This window comes from Muntiacus reevesi, chromosome X, assembly GCF_963930625.1.
Source record: "Muntiacus reevesi chromosome X, mMunRee1.1, whole genome shotgun sequence".
Taxonomy (NCBI): Eukaryota; Metazoa; Chordata; class Mammalia; order Artiodactyla; family Cervidae; genus Muntiacus; species Muntiacus reevesi.
This window is the reverse complement of record NC_089271.1, coordinates 96962200-96981089: the sequence shown is the minus strand read 5'-3', so window position 1 is coordinate 96981089 and position 18890 is coordinate 96962200. Positions and strand designations below refer to the sequence as shown.

The 18890-nt window shown below is 38.6% G+C and overlaps 1 protein-coding gene across 1 annotated transcript; it reads left to right on the top strand.

Moving 5' to 3' along the window:
- The first annotated feature begins 4237 nt into the window (after positions 1 to 4237).
- Positions 4238 to 18610, top strand: LOC136154206 (heat shock transcription factor, Y-linked-like). The gene is made up of 2 exons (XM_065916469.1): positions 4238 to 4750; positions 17924 to 18610. Exons 1-2 carry the CDS (start codon positions 4238 to 4240, stop codon positions 18608 to 18610), a joined length of 1200 nt encoding a protein of 399 aa, XP_065772541.1.
- The last annotated feature ends 280 nt before the right edge of the window (positions 18611 to 18890 follow it).

The following is an 18890-nucleotide window of genomic DNA, read 5'->3' as shown; positions in this document are numbered from 1 at the left end:
CTTATTTGAAGAATAAAGTTACATGTTCATCTTCATAGTGTCAATTTCTATTTTGAAATAATTGAGAGTAAAATAAGAGTGTTATTTCAGCACCTGGCTATTTTACTGTGCTTTAATATAAACTCTTCTATTCAAGGAATCATTCAATATGCATCCTATGTAAATTACACCTAATAAATTGTTTAAAAAATATAAAATTAGAACAAAGTGAAAAGATGAAATGTAAATAAAATGATTTTGAAATCATCCAGGCTGAATTGACTGGGTGTCTAAGTTAGGATGGTATGGGAGAAGGAACAGACAGAAATCAAATTTAGAAAAGGCAAATGAAGAATATGTACCTTGCTGCTTCCTCAGTTTTATTATATCATGTCAGTAGGAGGAAAGCTAAGAGGTTAGACAGCATGTTGTCTTCATTAAACAAAAATTTGTTTCGTACTTGAAAATACTGAGATGTACTCAGTAACCATGATCACCACCATACCATCACTGGAATACCAACAATACCATGACATAGTCAAAGATTGCACCACAGTCAGCAAAAGATAGGTATTTTACAAGCGAGATTATAAAGGGTCATTTTTGTACTGCTCTCCTTATATAATGTCTTCATTTCATCCCACCAAGACACCACCCTATATTTCCTAATGTATATTTTGATGTTGCTTTCCTGTTCCTAAAAGAAAGACTTAAATCCTTGTGCTGAATGCAGCATCTCATCATGGTTAACCAGTTCTTGGAAGACATGACATCTGTTTCCCTTTGTAGCTTCATTATCTATCTGTTTCACTGAGTTTCTAGAGCTACAATCAGGCTAAATATTTTCAGTCATACTAAGCCACATTTCACAATGTTTCCTAAACTCTCATATGGAATTGGAAATAACCTGTTTGCCTACTTACCAAGTTATTCACATGTATCAGATTCTTCTATGTTTCGTGTCTACCCAAGTTTCCTTATGTATCTTGCACATCAGTTAAGACTTAGTGCCTGCCAAATGATATATTTTACATACTTACTGAATTAGCAATAAAGAGATGTAATAACCAATCAAAAGCTATATGCATTACTCAACAACATCCCATAGCCTCCACTATTACCATAATCGAACTTTCTTATTTACTGAGAATTTAGTAAGGTGATGTCTCTTCTTGTTAATGCAATGTCTAGGTGTGTCATAGATCACACACATCAAGAAGCAAGTGACATTTAACTTGATGACTGCAGTCACAATTCTTAGTGATTTTGGAGCCAAAGAAAATTAAGCTTGTCACAGTTTCCACACATATACCCCTTCTGTTTGCTGAGTAATGATGTTACCAGATGCCCTGATCTCTGTTTTTATGAATGTTGAGTTTTCAGCAAGATTTTTCACTCTTCTCTTTCACCCTCATCATGAGGCTCTTTATTTCCTCTCAACTTTCTTTTCTTTTTTTCTGTTTTACCATCTGTATATCAGAGGTTGTTGATGTTTCTCCCAACAAATTTGATGTCAGCTTGTGATTCATTCACCTGGTATTTTCATAGTATTCTCCACATATGTTTCACATAAGCCGAGCTATGAACTGGTTTGTCACTCTCCTTTCCCAGTTATGAAATGGTTAATTGTTCCACGTCTGGTTCCATTTCTTGTGTCTTGACTCATGTAAGAGTGGTTTCAAATTTTACCTCCTCAAGAATTTTCCATGAACCCCCCCCCCTTTTTTTTTTCCAGTTTTCTCCTTCTGGGCATCTGGTTTCTCCATCTAGTTTCTCCATTTGGTTTTCTCCATCTGGTTTCTCATTGTGGAGCATTGATCATTGCCCCGGATGTCTCAGAGCTTTATGTGTGTCTTTCTTTCATTATTTTTGCACACTCCACTGTGCTTCATCTATTTCCTCGTTTCTACCTCCAGCTAATTAATTCTTTCTCTGTCTCATTTACTCTACGGTTGGTTCCTTCCAGAGTGTTGTTAATCTCAGTTATTGAATTGATTATTACTGCTTGACTCTTCTTTATTTCTTCTAGATCCATGGTAAACATATTTATTTCTTCTCAGTCCGGGCCTCCAGTGTATTTACTGGTGACTCCTCTTAGCTTTGAAGACTTTGGCCATCTTTATTCTCATTTTTCTGAATTCTTTTCAGGAAGACTTCCTATCTCCTCTTCTTTTGTTTGTTTTGGTGGGTTTTTATCATGTACCTTCACCAGCTGAATGTCTCTCTCCCTTTTCATTTTCTTTAGATTGCGTGGTTTGGGTCCCTTTTCTGAAGGCTTATAAAGGGTTATGGTTCCACTTCATTGTGGAACCTGACCTTTGTGGGTGGGATTGGACCAGTGACTTGTCCAGGTTGAAGGCTTTGGGGAATTTGTGTGTGTGCACTGCCAGGCGGATCTGGATCTCTTCTCTCTGGAGTGCAATGAATTTTCCAGCATTGTCCTTTGGGGTGTTTGTGGGTTTGGCATGGTTTCAGGCAGCCCCTTTTATCATATTCACTGTCGTGTTTCTGTTTTGCTGAAGAATAGGTGTGGGGTCTCTTGTACTGGACTTGCTGCCTCAAGCCTGGAGCTTGCTTTCCATGTAGGCATGGAAACTCTGGGGTGTGTGCCTGTCCTTTAATGTTCCCTGAGGTCAAGTGTTCTATGGTGATCTAAAGTTTTGGAATCAATATCCTGGCCTCTGGTTTCTGTCCCCAAGTTACAGTAGCATCAAAAGTCCACATCCACACAATACGGAAGTTAAAATTCCTAGGTTAATGGTGACACAACTCTCCTCATCCTGAAACAGTCAAAGGGATTCACAGCGTTACATAGAGCAGAGAAAAAGGAGGAGGAAGATAGAGGTGCCTAGGTTGAGAAAAGGGAGAGTCAAAAGAGGAGAGAGCAATCAACTCAGGAAGCAAATCCCTAAGTGAAAACAGATCCTAAAGATTATGTTCCTAAAGTTACAAAGTTGATAACCATTTTAAAAAAGCAGAATAAAACAACCAAGAATAAAATTTAGACTCATTTAAGTAGTGTAAAAAAAAGAGGCCAAAATCATTCTCATATATGTAACAAATGTTTAAAAATTAGATTTATGTTTATTTTTTAGAAAGGTAATAATAGTCAATAGAAATAAAAGTTTAGGGAATAATAAAGAACTAAAATTTTAAAAGTTAAAGAAATCATAATTATAGAAATAGACCTCAGAATTTCTAAGAAGTTGTTTTGTGCTTTATGGTGTCAGTACAGTGTCAGATAGTCTCTTTAAACTTGTACATGTGAAAGGCTACTGTTACCCCTCAAGTGAACAGTCTCAGCATTAACTACAGACTGTTATTCCATTGAACCTGTCACCTCTGGGTTGGTTTACACTTCTTTGCTAATATTTTCTTCTTCTATTTGAAAGCCTCTCCCATGTCTGGTTTTCAACATGAACAAGGGTGTGGAAGCCTCTTATTCATTTTCACTTGCTCAGTGATTTGGTGGTGAGGGGCAGGACACTGAAAACAGAAATTGAACCTGCAACTGAGATTTTCTGTCACATTTAAGATCAACCTCTAAGTCCAACACTGTATTTCTTTTCTTGTTCTAAGCAGTCTGTTCTTTAGATTGAAAAGTATGAAAGAAAGAGAGAGACATAGGGGATCGTAGACCTCCTCATGTTCCAAGAGTAATTTTAATCAGAGAAGTTAGAAAAGGCAGAAACAAAGGAAAATAATCAAGCAATATAAAATAATAAGGATTTAGCCATTAAGCAAAGTCAAGGATCTTTAGTTCCTCCTCAAGGGCTATAGATAATATTCTGAGCAATATCCTGTGTACAGTTTTAGAGATGCTAAAGCCCCAACCAGGCTGAAATTTAAGTGCATAGACCACATAGTAGAAGGAACTAGCCGGTCAATGATGTTGTCTCCCAATATCCTCTTTATTGATGTGATTTTTCTGTGTAAATATTCTTTAGGAATGAGATTTTGCAGGTTTCATATTTTTGGTTACTTTTTATGTAAGCAGCCTGTATTTAAGTTGATACAGAAGTAGACACTGGTTGAACATTACCCTTCAATTGCTAGGAAACCAGTGACTTTGTGATGTCACAGCTACCCTTCAATTGCTAGGAGATCAGTGACTTTGTGATGTCACAGCTTTTTGACTTTGAGAACCACTGTGATGGTCTAGAAAGTTTATTTCTGTAGGCCAGCCAGGCAGCATTTGAAGTTTCAGAGTGTAAAATCAGACAAATAAGAAAAGTATCTGAGGAAATATTTCTTTGAGATGGCACATTTTTCTTCAGAAATTCAAGATGTGCCTCCTAGAGATAAATCAACTGGTGCAGAAACCACCATTAGATCCCCTTTGTGTGATTACACACTTACTGAGGACTCAGTTTTGAGATCTATCATTGAAGAAGCAGCTTTTCAGGCTTTGTTTGAGGAAGTTGTGGTAAAAATGCCACGTTACACATTTTCTGTCTCTGAAACAGATGAATTGAACGATTTTCTTTCACTCAATTTTCCTCAAAAACTTTGGAAGATAGTTGAAAGTGATCAGTTTAAATCTATTTGGTGGGATGAGAGTGGCACTTCTATAGTGATCAATGAAGAAGTCTTCAAGAAAGAAGTCTTAGAAAGAAAGGCCCCTTTCAGAATATTTGAAACTCATAGTTTGAAAAGTATAGTTCGACAGCTTAACCTTTATGGGTTTAGAAAAAAGCAACAAACTGTTCAAAGATCTGCTTCACTAGCTGACTTTCTGGATGAAGAAAACAATGTCTCTGTTTTGAGCAAGGTATTCCAAACTTTTCACTTATTATTGGCAATATGTAAGATTAAATCATGTAACCTAGAAAGCGTGTTCACATATGTAGCTAAAACTGAATTTAAAATTGAGATAACAAACTGTTGAAAAGCTTTATTTCTTGAAGTTGAGAACATCTAGAGGTTAAAATATTTGATATTTAACAAACATTCCTAGCAACTTGAAACTGGATACAAGTCTTGAAGCTAATTAAAGTGGGATTTACTATATATGTTTACAACATATTTTTACTTGGTATTTCCTGTATTTACTGTATATGTTTATAACGTATTTTTACTTGAGGATCATAATTGCTTCTAACATGTAATGTTTTTTTAATACTACTTATGCTCTCATTGTTTTTTAAATTATATTGTAAATTTTAATTGGAGGCTAATTACATTACAATATTGTAGTGGTTTTGCCATATATGACACGAATCAACCATGGATGTACATGTGTTCCCCATCCTGAACCCCTCTCCCACCTCCCTCCCCATCCCATCTCTCTGGGTCATCCCAGTGCACCAGCAATGAGCACCGTGCTCATGCATTGAACCTAGACTGGCGATCTTTTTCACATATGTTAATATACATGTTTCCATGCTACTCTCTCAATTCATTCCACGCTTGCCTTTTCCCACAGAGTCCAAAAGACTGTTCTTTACATGTGTGTCACTTGCTGTCTCACATATAATGTTATCGTTACCATCTTTCTAAAATTTTTTTCCATCATTCTAAATTGCACATATATGCTTTGGTATACTGTATTGGTGTTTTTCTTTCTGGCTTAATTCACTCTAAGGCTCCAGTTTCATCCACCTCATTAGAACTGATTCAAATGTATTCTTTATAATGGCTGAGTAGTATTCCATTTTGTACATGTACCACCGTTTTCTTATCCATTCGTCTGCTGATGGAAATCTAGGTTGCTTCCATGTACTGCCTATTATAAACAGTCCTGCGATGAACATTTGGGTACAAGTGTCTCTTTCGGGTCTGGTTTCCTCAGTGTGTATGCCCAGCAGTGGGATTGCTGGGTCATATGGCAGTTCTATTTCCAGTTTTTAAAGGAATCTCCAAAAAAAAAAAAAAAAAAAAAAGGAATCTCCACACTGTTCTCCAGAGTGACTGTACTAGTTTGCATTCCCACCAACAGTGTGAGAGGGTTCCTTTTCTCCACAGCCTCTCCAGCATTTATTGTTTGTAGACTTTTGGATAGCAGTCATTCTGATTGACGTAAGATGGTACCTCATTGTGGTTTTGGTTTGCATTTCTCTGATAAAGTGTGATGTTGAGCATCTTTTCATGTGTTTGTTAGCCATCTTTATGTCTTCTTTGGAGAAATGTCTGTTTAATTCTTTATCCTGTTTTTTGATTGGGTCAGTTATGTATCTGGAATTGAGCTGCAAGTGTTGCTTGCATATTTTTGAGATTAATTCTTTGCCAGTTGCTTCATTTGCTATTATTTTCCTCCCATTCTGAAGGCTGTCTTTTCACCTTGCTTATAGTTTCCTTCGTTGTGCAAAAGATTTTCAGTTTATTTAGGTCCTACTTGTTTATTTTTGCTTTTATATCCGTTACTATTGGAGGTGGGTCATAGAGGGTCCTGCTGTGATTTATGTCAGAGAATGATTTTCTAGCAGTTTTATAGTTTCTGGTCTTATGTTTAAATGTTTCATACATTTTGAGTTTATTTTTTGTGTATGGTGTTAGAAAGTGTTTTAGTTTCATTCTTTTACAAGTGGTTGATCAGTTTTACCAGGATTACTTGTTAAAGAGATTGTGTTTTCTCCATTGTATATCCTTGCCTCCTTTGTCAAGGATAAGGTGTCCATAGGTGCGTGAATTTATCTCTGGGTTTTCCATTATGTTTCATTGTTCTATATTTGTGTCTTTGTGCAAGTACCATACTGTCTTGATGACTGCAGTTTTGTAGTGTAACCTGAAGTCAGGCAGGTTGATTCCTCCAATTCCATTTCTTTCTCAAGATTGCTTTGACTATTCGAGGTTTTTTGTATTTCCATACAAATTGTGAAATTATTTGTTCCAGTTCTGTGAAAAATACCATTGGTAGCTTGATAGGGATTGCATTGAATCTATAGATATCTTTGGGTAGTAAACTCATTTTCACTATATTGGTTCTTCGAATCCATGAACATGGTATATTTTGCCATCTATTTGTGTCCTCTATGATTTCTTTCATCAGTGGTTAATAGTTTCTATATATATTTGTCTTTTGTTTCCCTAGGTAGATGTATTCCTAAGTATTTTGTTCTTTTCATTGTAATGGTGGATAGAATTGTTTCCTTAAATTCTCTTTGTTTTCTCATTGTTAGTGTATAGGAATGCAATGGATTTCTGTGTGTTAATTATATATCCTGCAACTTTATTATATTCATTGATTAGATCTAGTACTTTTCTGGTGGAGTCTTTAGGGTTTTCTATGCAGAGGATCATGTCATCTGCACACAGAGTTTTACTTCTTTTCCAATCTGGAATCATTTTATTTCTTTTTCTGCTCTGAATGCTGTAGCCAAAACTTACAAAACTATGTTGTATAGTAGTGGCCAGAGTGTGCACCCATGTCTTCTTCCTTTAGGAACATTTCCTTTAGGGGAAATGCTTTAAATTTTTCACCATTGAGGATAATGTTTGCTGTGGGTTTGTCATATATAGCTTTTATTATGTTGAGGTATGTTCCTCCTATTCCTGCTTTCTGGAGGGTTTTTTTTTTTATCATAAATGGATGTTGAATTTTGTCAAAGGATTTCTCTGCATCTATTGAGATAATCATATGGCTTTTATTATTCAAATTGTTAATGTGGTGTATTGCATTGATTAATTTGCGAGTATTAAAGAATAATTTCATCCCTGGTATAAAGCCCAGTTAGTCATGATGTATTATTTTTTAACATGTTGCTGGATTCTGTTTGATAGGATTTTGTTAAACATTTTTGCATCTATGTTCCTCAGTCATATTGGTCTGTAGTTTTCTTTTTTTGTGGCATCTTTGTCTGGTATTGGTATTAGGGTGATGGTGGCCTAATAGAATGAGTTTGGAAGTTTACATGCCTCTGCAATTTTCTGGAAGAGTTTGAGTAGGATAGGCGTTAGCTCTTCTCTAAATTTTTTCAGCTGTGAAGCCATCTGGTCCTGGGCTCTTGTTTACTGAAAGATTTCTGTCTACAATTTTGATTTCTGTGCTTGTGATGGGTCTGTTACATTTTCCATTTCTTCCTTGTTCAGTTTTGGAAAGTTCTACATTTCTAAGAATTTGTCCATTTCTTCAAGTTGTCCATTTTATTGGCATATAGTTGCTGACAGTATTTTCTTATGGTCCTTCATTACTGTATAGTCTCTTGTTGTTTCTCCATTTTCATTTTTAATTTTTTAAAATTTGATTCTTCTCCCTTTTTTACTTGATGAGTCTGGCCAGTGGTTTGTCAATTTTATTTATCTCCTCAAAGATCCAACTTTTAGTTTTGTTGATTTTTGCTATAGTCTTTTTTGTTCCTTTTGCATTTATTTCTGCTCTATTTTATTATTTCTTTCCTTCTACTTACCCTCCTTTTCTAGTTACTTTAGGTGTAGAGTCAGGTTATTTATCTGACTTTTTTCTTCTTTCTTGAGGTAAGCCTGTATTGATATGAACATTCCCCTATGCACTGCTTTTACAGTGTCCCATAGGTTTGGGGTTGTTGTGTTTTCATATTCATTCGTTTCTATGCATACTTTGATTTCTTTTTTATTTCTTCTCTGATTTGTTTGTTAATCAGAAGCGTTCAGCCTCCATATGTTGGAATTTTTAATATTTTTTTCTCCTGCAATTGACATTTAATCTTACTGCATTGTGGTCTGGAGATGCTTGGAATGATCTCAATATTTTTGAATTTACCAAGGCTAGATTTGTGGCCCAGGATGTGCTCTATCCTGGAGAAGGATCCATGTGCACTTGAGAAAAAAGGTGAAATTCATTGTTTTGTGGTGAAATGTCTTACAGATATCAATTAAGTGTAACTGGTCCATTGTATCATTTAAAGTTTGTGTTTCCTTGTTAATTTTCTGTTTAGCTGATATATCCATAGGTGTGAGTGGGATGTCAAGGTCTCCCACTATTATTGTGTTATTGTTAATTTCCCCTTTCATACTTGTTAGCATTTGCCTTACATATTGTGGTGCCCCTTTGTTGGGTGCATATATATTTATAATTTTTATTTCTTCTTTTTGGATTGATCCTTTGATCATTATGTAGTGTCCTTCTTTGTCTCTTTTCACAGCCTTTATTTTAAAGTCTATTTTATTTGATGTGAGTATTGCTACTCCTACTTTCTTTATGTCTCTATTTTCATGGAATATCTTTCTCCAACCCTTCATTTTCAGTCTGTATGTGTCCCTTCTTTTGAGGTGGATCTCTTGTAGACAAGATATATAAGGGTCTTGTTTTTGTATCCATTCAGCCAGTCTTTGTCTTTTGGTTGGGGCATTCAACTCATTGACATTTAAGGTAATTATTGATAAGTAAGATTCCATTACCATTTACTTTGTTATTTTGGGTTTGAGTTTATATATCCTTTCTGTGTTTCCTGTCTAGAGAAGATCCTTTAGCATTTGTTGGAGAGCTAGTTTGATGGTGCTAAATTCTATCAGCTTTTTCTTGTCTGTAAACCTTTTGATTTCTCCTTCATATTTGAGTGAGATTCTTGCTGGGTATAATAATCTGGGTTGTAGGTTTTTCTTTCAATACTTTAAGTGTGTCTTGCCATTCCATTCTGGCCTGAAGAGTTTCTATTGAAAGATCAGCTGCTATCCTTATGGGAATCCAAATGTCTCTTATTTGTTGTTTCTCCCTTGCTGCTTTTTTTTTTCTTTTTCCACTTATTTTTATTAGCTAAAGGCTAATTACTTTACAGTACTGTAGTGGTTTTTGCCATACATTAACATGAATCAGCCACAGATTTGCATGTGTTCCCCATTCCAATCCCCTCTCCTGCCTCCCTCTCCATCCCATCCCTCTGGGTCTTCAAAGTGCACCAGTTCTGAGCACTTGTCTCATGCATACAACCTGGGCTGGTGACCTGTTTCACCCTTGATGGTATACTTGTTTCAATGCTATTCTCTCAGAACATCCCACCCTCGCCTTCTCCCACAGAGTCTAAAATTTTGTTCTGTACATCTGTGTCTCTTTTTCTGTTTTGCATATAGGGTTATCATTACCATCTTTCTAAATTCCATATATATGCATGAGAATACTGTATTGGTCTTTATCTTTCTGGCTTGCTTCACTCTGTTTAATGGGCTCCAGTTTCATCTATCTCATTAGAACTGATTCAAATGAATCCTTTTTAATGCCTGAGTAATATTTCATGGTGTATATGTACCACAGCTACCTTAACCATTCGTCTGTTGATGGGCATCTAGGTTGCTTCCATGTCCTTGCTATTATAAACTATGTTAGGATGAACATAGGGGCACACGTGTCTCTTTCAGATCAGGTTTCCTCAGTGTGTATGTCCAGGAGTGGGATTGCTGGTCATATGGAAGTTCTATTTCCAGTTTTTTAAGAAATCTCCACACTGTTCTCCATAGTGGCTCACAGTCTTTATTTTAAAGTGTATTTTATCTGATATGAGTATTGTGACGCCTGCTTTCTCTTGGCCTCCATTTGCATGAAATAATTTTTTCTATCCCTTCACTTTCAGTCTGTATGTGTCCCTTGTTTTGAGGTGTGTCTCTTGTAGACAGCATATATAGGGGTATTGTTTTTGTATCCACTCAGCCAGATTTGTCTTTTGGTTGGGGCAATCAGCCCATTTACATTGAAGGTACTTATTGATAGGTATGGTCCCGTTGCCATTTACTTTGGTGTTTTGGGTTTGCTTTTATACAACCTTTCTGTGTTTCCTCTCTAAAGAAGATCCTTTAGCATTTGTTGAAGAGATGGTTTGGTGGTGCTGAATTCTCTCAGTTTTTGCTTATCTGTAAAGCTTTTGAATTCTCCTACATATCTGAATGAGGTCCTTGCTGGGTACAGCAATCTGGTTTGTAGTTTATTCTCTTTCATTACTTTAAGTATGTCCTGCCATTCCCTTCTGGCCTGAAGAGTTTTATTGATAGGTCAACTGTTATCCTTATGGGAATCCCTTTGTGTTATTTGTTGTTTCTCCCTTGCTGCTTTTAATATTTGTTCTTTGTGTTTGATCTTTGTTAATTTGATTAATAAGTGTCTTGAGGTGTTTCACCTTGGGTTTATCCTGTTTGGGGCTCTCTGGGTTTCTAGGACTTGTGTAACTATTTCCTTCCACATTTTAGGGAAGTTTTCAGCTATTATCTCCTCAAGTATTTTGTCATGGCCTTTCTTTTTGTCTTTTTCTTCTGGGACTCCTATGATTCCTATGTTGGGGCGTTTCACATTGTCCCAGAGTTCCCTGAGGTTGTCCTCATTTCTTTTGATTCTTTTTTCTTTTTTGCTCTCTGCTTCATTTATTTCCACAACTTTATCTTCTACCTCACTTATCCTATCTTCTGCCTCCGTTTTTCTACTCTTGGTTCCCTCCAGAGTGTTTTTGATCTCATTTATTGTATTATTCTTATATATGGACTCTTTTTTATTTCTTCCAGGTCCTTGTTAAGCATTTCTTGTATCTTCTCAATACTAGCCTCCAGGCTATTTATCTGTAACTCCATTTTGTTTTCAAGATTTTGGAGCATTGCTATTATCATTATTCTAAATTCTTTTGCAAGTAGATTCCCTATCTCCCCTCTATTGTTTGGCTTGGTGGGCATTTTTCATGTTCCTTTACTTGTTGGGTATTTCTCTGCCTTTTCATCAGTTTAGATTGCTGTGTTTGTAGTGACCTTTCTGTGTTCTGGTGGTCTGTGGTTCCTTGTTATTGTGGAGGTTTCTCCCGGTGGGTAGGGTTGGATGATTGGCTTGTCAAGGTTTCTTGGTTAGGGAATCATGTGCCGGTGTTCTCATGCATGGAGCTGCATTTCTTCTCTCTGGAGTGCAATGGAGTGTCCAGTAGTGAGTTTTGAGATGTGTCTATGTGTTTGGTGTGACTTTGGTTAGCCTGTATGTTGATGCTTAGGGCTATGTTCCTGCATTGCTGGAGAATTTGCATGATATGTCTTGCTCTGGAACTTATTGGCTCTTGGGTGGTGGTTGGTTTCAGTGTACATATGGAGGCTTTTGGGTGATCTCTTATTACTTAGTGTTCCCTGTAGTCAGGAGTTCTTTGCTGTTCTTAGGTTTGGTGCTTAATTCTCCTGCCTCTGGATTTCAGTCTTACACTTCCAGTAGCCTCAAGGCTTCTCCAACTATACAGCACTGATAATAAAACTTCTCAGTTAATTGTGAAAAGATTCTCCACATTGAAGGACACCCAGAGAGGTTCACAGAGTTACATGAAGAGGAGAGGGAGGAAGGAGATAGAGATGAGCAGGAGGAGAAAAGTGGGGACTCAAGAGGAGAGAGAGAGAGATCTACATAGTACTCTCTTCCCTAAGTGTTCTCCATAGCCCAGAACACCCACAGAGATTCACAGAATTGGATTGAGAAGAGAAGGGGGAGGGAGGAAATAGAGGTGATCTGAGGGAGAAAAAGAAGAGTCAAAAGGGGGAGAGAGTAATCATCACAATCCTGAGTAAAAATGGGTACTGATTATTGGATTCTTAATGTTCAAAATTGATATCAAATACTGAAAAACAAAGATTAAAAATCTAGAGTAGAGGTTAGACTCTTAAAAATACAATATTAAAAACAAAAACACAAAAATTTAAGAAATATATATGAAGGTCGCTTCAAAAATAGAGTCTTCCTTTTTTTGCAAGGCTAGAGTGAAGTGAAAATGAAAGTTAAGGAGTAATAGAGGACTCCAAAGGAAAATAAAAGAAGAAAAGAAAAAAGGAAAAAAATTTTAATTAAAAAATATTAAAAATATATGTAACTGAAAATTAAGGAGTAATGGGGGAGTAATAGAGGACTTTGAAAAAATAACAGAAAATGAATATTACACAGTAATAGAGGAGTAATAGTGAATTTTAAAAGAAAATAAAAGAAAAAAAAAAAAGTTAAAAAAATTTCTTTTAAAAAAAAGTAAAAATATATCTAGGAATTTCTCTGGAGCTGTTGCGTGCAGAGTGGGTTCGGTTCAGTTACAGACAGCTCCTTGTTCCAGCTTACACTTCTTGATATCTATAGGCTCCTTCCAGTTTAGTTGGTGTTGACCACAGGGCTTTTAATCTGTTGCACCAGTCACTTCTGAAGTGGTTCCCTTTGTTTCTTTGGCTTCTGTTTGCAGGTCTCTTCTGTGTCTAACTTCCGCCCTGGCACAAGCGGGCGGAGGTTGTCTCTTGTTTAGGTTCGCTTGTTCAGTCGTGCTGTGGGGAGAGGGGGCACTGCAGAGAAATGTCACTGGCCTGTGTGGGGAGCAGTCACAATATTTCAGCCACACTGGGTTTTCCCCCACTCTCGGCTCGTGTGCTTTCCCCGTCTACACTGCTCAGGCTCCAGGCTGCTCTATAGGGAGTCGGCCCTGAGTTGCGTGCAGTTCCAGTTTTTGGGTACTCCAAAAAACACAGACTCGGTTGGGCCTGCGTTTTGTGCCTTCCCCGGCGTGAGCAGCTCAGGAGGCCAGGAGCTTGACGAGCACACTCTCCCTGGGTGCAGTGCACCTTATCTCCTCAGTGGTCCCAGCCTCAGTTTCCACGCACGCCGGTCCGGTGCACCTTGTATCTGTTCTGGAGACCTGGTTTCTAGCTGCGACCCTCCCGGTGGATGTCAACCATCCAGAATCTCAGGAAGTCTTTGGTTAGAAACTGGAAGCCTGTTTGCAGTTTGGTAGGGGATGCGGTCTCTGGGGCCGATTTTGCCCCTTTCCCCTCCCTCCTGGCTCCTGCCTCTGGCGGGGGATTGGCTAGTCCACAGCTGGCTAGCTCTTCTCTGGAATTGTTCAGTCTTTCTTTTGTTCTGCGAGTGGCTGTCAGTGAGTTCAGTTAGCCTGCTTTTTGCTGGTTAATTTTCTCTCTCTCTCTTGCTATCCCACAGTTTAAGTTGCTATCTCACATTAGCTCCCTCCAATTGCCCTCAGGGCACTCAGGCCCGGTCCTTACCCTAAGCAATACCTCCCGCTTCTCTCCATTCAGCCTCCACTTGCTGGTGGTGGATGCGAGTGTCTGGGGTACTTTTCTGCTGGGAGTTGCTTTTAGGCATGTAATCTGTGGTTTTTATTTATTTTTCCTCCCAGTTAGGTTGCCCTTTGAGATTCGAAAGCTTCCCCCAGACCCACCAGTGGGAGGGTTTCCTGGTGTTTGGAAACTTCCTCTATTACGACTCCCTTTCCGGGATGGTTCTCTGTCCATAGCTATTTTGTCTCACTTTTTATCTTTTATACTTTGTCCTACCTCCTTTCGAAGACAATGGGCTGCTTTTCTGGGCACCTGATGTCCTCTGCTAGCAATCAGAAGTTGTTTTGTGCAGTTTGCTCAGGGTTCCAAAGTTCTTTTGATGAATTTGTAGGGGAGAAATTGGTCTCCCCAACCTATTCCTCTGCCATCTTAGTTCTTCTCCTCTCTCTTGCTGTTTTTAATATTTGCTCTCTCTGTTTGATTATGTTAATTTGCTTAATATGTGTCTTGGGGTATTTTGCCTTGGGTTTATCCTGTTTGGGGCTCTCTGTGTTTCTTGGACTTGGCTGGCTATTTCCTTCCCCATTTTAGGGAAGTTTTCAACTATTATCTCCTCAAGTATTTTCTCATGGCCTTTATTTTTATCTTCTTCTTCTGGTAGTCTTATGATTCAAATGTTGGGGTGTTTAACATTGTCCCAGATGTCTCTGAGGGTGATTTTATTTCTTTTAATTTTTTTTTATTTTTTCCACTCTGCTTCATTTATTTCTACCATTCTATCTTCTACCACACTTATCCTATTTTCTGCCCCTGTTATTCTACTGTTGATTCCCTCCAGAGTGGTTTTGATATCATTTATTGCATTATTCCTTATTTATTGACACTTTTTTTTATGTCTTCTAGACCCTTGTTAAACATTTCTTGCATCTTCTCAATCTTTTTCTCCAGGCTGTTTATCTGTAACTCCGTTATGTTTTCAAGATTTTGGATCATTTTTACTATCAGTATTCTGAATTCTTTCAGGTAGATTCCCTATCTCCTCTTCTTTTGTTTGGTTTGTTGGGCATTTATCATGTTCCTTTACCTACTGATTATTTCTCTGCCTTTCCATCTTGTTTAGATTGCTGTGTTTGGGGTGGCCTTTCTGTATTCTGGCACTTTGTGTTTCCTCTTTATTGTGGCTCTTTCTCGCTGTGGATGGGGTTGGTCGGGTGGCTTGTCAAGGTTTCCTGGTTAGGGAGGCTTGTGTCGGTGTTCTAATGGGTGGAGCTGGATTTCTTCTCTCTGCAGTGCAATGAAGTGTCCAGCAGTGAATATTGAGATGTCTATGGGTTTGGTGTGACTTTCGGCAGTCTGTATATTGAAGCTCAGGGCTACGTTCCTGTGTTGCTTGTATGTCTCATTCTGGAACTTGCTGGCCCTTCGGTGGTGCTTGGTTTCAGTGTAGGTATGGAGTCTTTTGGATGAGCTTTTATCAATTAATGCTCCCTGGAGTCAGGAGTTATTTGGTGTTCTCAGGTTTTGGACTTAAGCCTCCTCCCTCTGATTTTCAGTCTTATTCTTACAGTAGCCTCAAGACTTCTCCAACTATACACCACCGATGATAAAACATCTAGGTTAATGATGACAAGCTTCTCCACAGTGAGGGACACCCGGAGAGGTTCACAGAGTAACATGGAGATGAGAAGAGGGAAGAGGGAGATAAAGGTAGATAGGGAGATAGAGATAGAGGAAGAGGAGATAGAAATAGAGATAAAGGACTCAAAAGGGGAGAGAGAAAGCTATCCAGTAATTAATTCTCTATGTACTCTCCACAGTCTGGGCACCTCAGAGGGGTTTACAGTTACACAGCAATGAGAAGAGGGAGGAAGGAGACAGAGGTGACCAGGAAGAGAAAAGGGGGTGTCAAAAGCAGAGAGACAGATCCGGCCAGTAATCAGTTACCTAAGTGTTCTCCACAGCCTGGAACACACAAAATGATTCACATAGTTCGATAGAGATGAAAAGGTGGAGGCAGGAGATAGAGGCGACCTGGTGGAGAAAAAGGAGAGTTAAAAGGGGCAGAGAGCAATCAAGGCTGTAATAACACTCCCAAGTTAAAATGGGTACTGAAGATTGGGTTCTTAAAGGTTCAAAATTGATAATAAATACCAAAATGCAAAGATTAAAAATCTAGAGTAGAGGTTAGACTCTCAATAATGCAGTATTTAAAAAAAGTCACAAAAATCATAAAATATATATATAAAGTTTGCTTTAAAAATAGGGTCTTTTTTGGTAAGGTAATAGTAGGTTATAGAAATGAACATCAGGGAGTAATAGAGGACTCTAATAACTTAAACAATGGTAATAGTAAAAATATATCTAGGAATTTCTCTGGAGCTGTTGCAGGCAGTGTGGGGTCAGTTCAGTTTCAGATAGTTCCTTGATCTTGTTTATACTTCTCAAGACCTATAGGCCCCTTCCAATGTAGTTGGTGCTAACTACAGGGTTTTAATCTGTTGCACCTGTCACTTCCAGAGTGGTTTCCTCTGTTTATTTTAGTTTCTTCTATTTGCTGGTCTCTTCAGTGTCTAATTTACACCCTGACACAAGGAGGCAAAAGTGGTCACTATTTAGGCTCACTTGTTCAGTCGTGCTGTGGGGAGGGAGGAACACTGTAAAGAAATATCACTGGCATGGGAAATGCTCAAAGACTCGGCTGCACTGGATTTGCCCCAGCTCAGGGTGCGTGCACTTTCCCAGTTTATACTTCTCAGGATCTAGGTTGCTTCTGCTAGTGCACTGCCTAAGGCGGGCCCTGGGTTGTGTGCACTTCCCAGGTCTAAGCCTCTCAGGTTATGTTCTTGGGTACTCCACAAAGGCGTGGACTCGGTTGGGCCTGTGTGTTGTGCCCTTCCCAGGTCCAAGCAGCTCAGGCGAACAGGTGCTTGTAGTAGTCTTCCCAGGTGGGGAGTGTATCTTATCACCTCCCCAGGCCCAGCTGCTTGGTTTCTTGGGTTGCATCGGGCATGCCTGTCTCAGGTGTGCCGTGTGTCTCTTCTTGGGAGCTGATCTCTGGCTGTGACCCTCCCGTCTGATGTCAACCATTCAGAATCCCAAGAAGTCTTGGTTAGCAACTGGGTGCCTGCTTGCAGTTTGGTAGAGGATGCCTCCCTGGGCCCGATATTGCCCCTTTCCGGCTCTAGCTGCCCCTGCTTTCTTCCCCATCTCTAGGGGTGATGGGATGGTCTGCAGCCGGCTAGCTCTCCTCTGGTATTTGCTCAGTCCTTTGTTCTGTGAGCAGGCCCAGCCATGCCTTAGGTTAGGGCTTTTCATGGGATAGTTCTCTCTGACTCTCTCTCTCTCTCTGGCTATCCCACAGTTCTGGTTGCTATCTGCTGTTAGTTCCCTCAGATTGCCTCAGGCAGTTCAGGCCCTGTCCTTACCCTAAGCAATGCAGCCTGCACCTCCCTGTTCAGCCCACACTTGCTGGTGACAGATGCAAGCAATGGGAGTTGCCATTAGGCACATAATCTGTGGGTTTTATTCATTTATTTATTTATTTTTCTCCTAGTTATGTAGCCCTCTGAGATTCCGACACTCTCCATAGACCCACTGGTGAGAGTGTTTCCTAATGTTTGGAAACTTCTCCTCTTTTAAGACTCCCTTCCTGGGACAGATCTCCATCCCTACGTCTTTTGTGTCTCTTTTTATCTTTTATATTTTGTCCTATCTCCTTTCAAAGACACTGGGCTGCCATTCTGGGGGCTTGATGTCTTCTGCCCGCATTCAGAAGTTGTTTTGTGGAATTTGCTCAGCTTTCAAATGTTCTTTCAAAGAATTTGTGGGGAAGAAAGTGGTCTTCCCATCTTATTCTTCTGCCATCTTCAGAGCGACTCTCTCTAACATGTAAGGTGTTAAAACTACTAATGGAGGTATTTTATTTGATGCTATTTCATTTGTATCATTCAAAGAATAAATGCTTATAGTTTAGTTTTGCTTGTCAGTTTTACCTTGGTTTATAAAGATACTAAGTAATTTTCTCCTTTGATTATAGTTACAGATCTATCATAATCCAAATTTCAAAAGAGGCTATCCACAACTTTTAGTAAGAATGAAAAGAAGAGCTGGGATTAAAAATGTCTCTCCAATATCTTCATTAGTTCAAGATTACAAGAAGAAGCATGCTAAAGCATGGGGCAACATACATGATCGTAACTCTAATTTTCTACCTGAAACTAGCGGGGAGAGTGCTTTTTCAGCCTCGACAAGTTTAAGTGTGCCTTTCATACAAAAGCCTTATACCAGGCAGGCAGTCGCTAATAGAAGTGCCCTATCTCCATGTGATTTTCCTTCCCCATCATCAATATCAGTTAGACAAACAAAACAGATTGTGATAGATCAACCTGCTGTTTTAAATCAGTTGAGCATGTTAAATTGGCACTCACATAGCAGCTACACTCAAGCAAATGGCCTCATTGAGAACTTTACTACTACAATTACTTCTATTTCTCAGAACCACATCGTATCTCCATTACAGAGCAGTTATTTTGGACTGATGGTGGAGCCGTCTAAATTTCCAGTTAGGTACAGCGATATGTCAGCCTATGACAGTCCTTTTCCTAACCTGCAACAGAGTGGCAACTCATGGCCCCCAGTGCCAACGATCTGTGATATATCTGCCTCCTCTCTTTCAAAGTCAACTCATCAAAAATCTTCATTATATGAAAACTATCCTAATTAAAACTGATATATCAAATATGTGTCCGATTATGCAGCATAATGAAGATTAAAATTTATGGTGGGAGACGTCAACAAATTCCTACAATTCTCATATTTGAACAATAAAGTTACATGTTCATCTTCATAGTTTGATTTTCTATTTTGAAACGAGTAAACGGGGCCTTATTTCATTGTCTGGCTATATTAATGTGTTGTTTTATACACTCTTTAGTTCAAGGAAGCATTCTTTATGCATCCTAGGTAAATGACAGCTAATCAATTGTTTCTAAGCAAGAAAATGA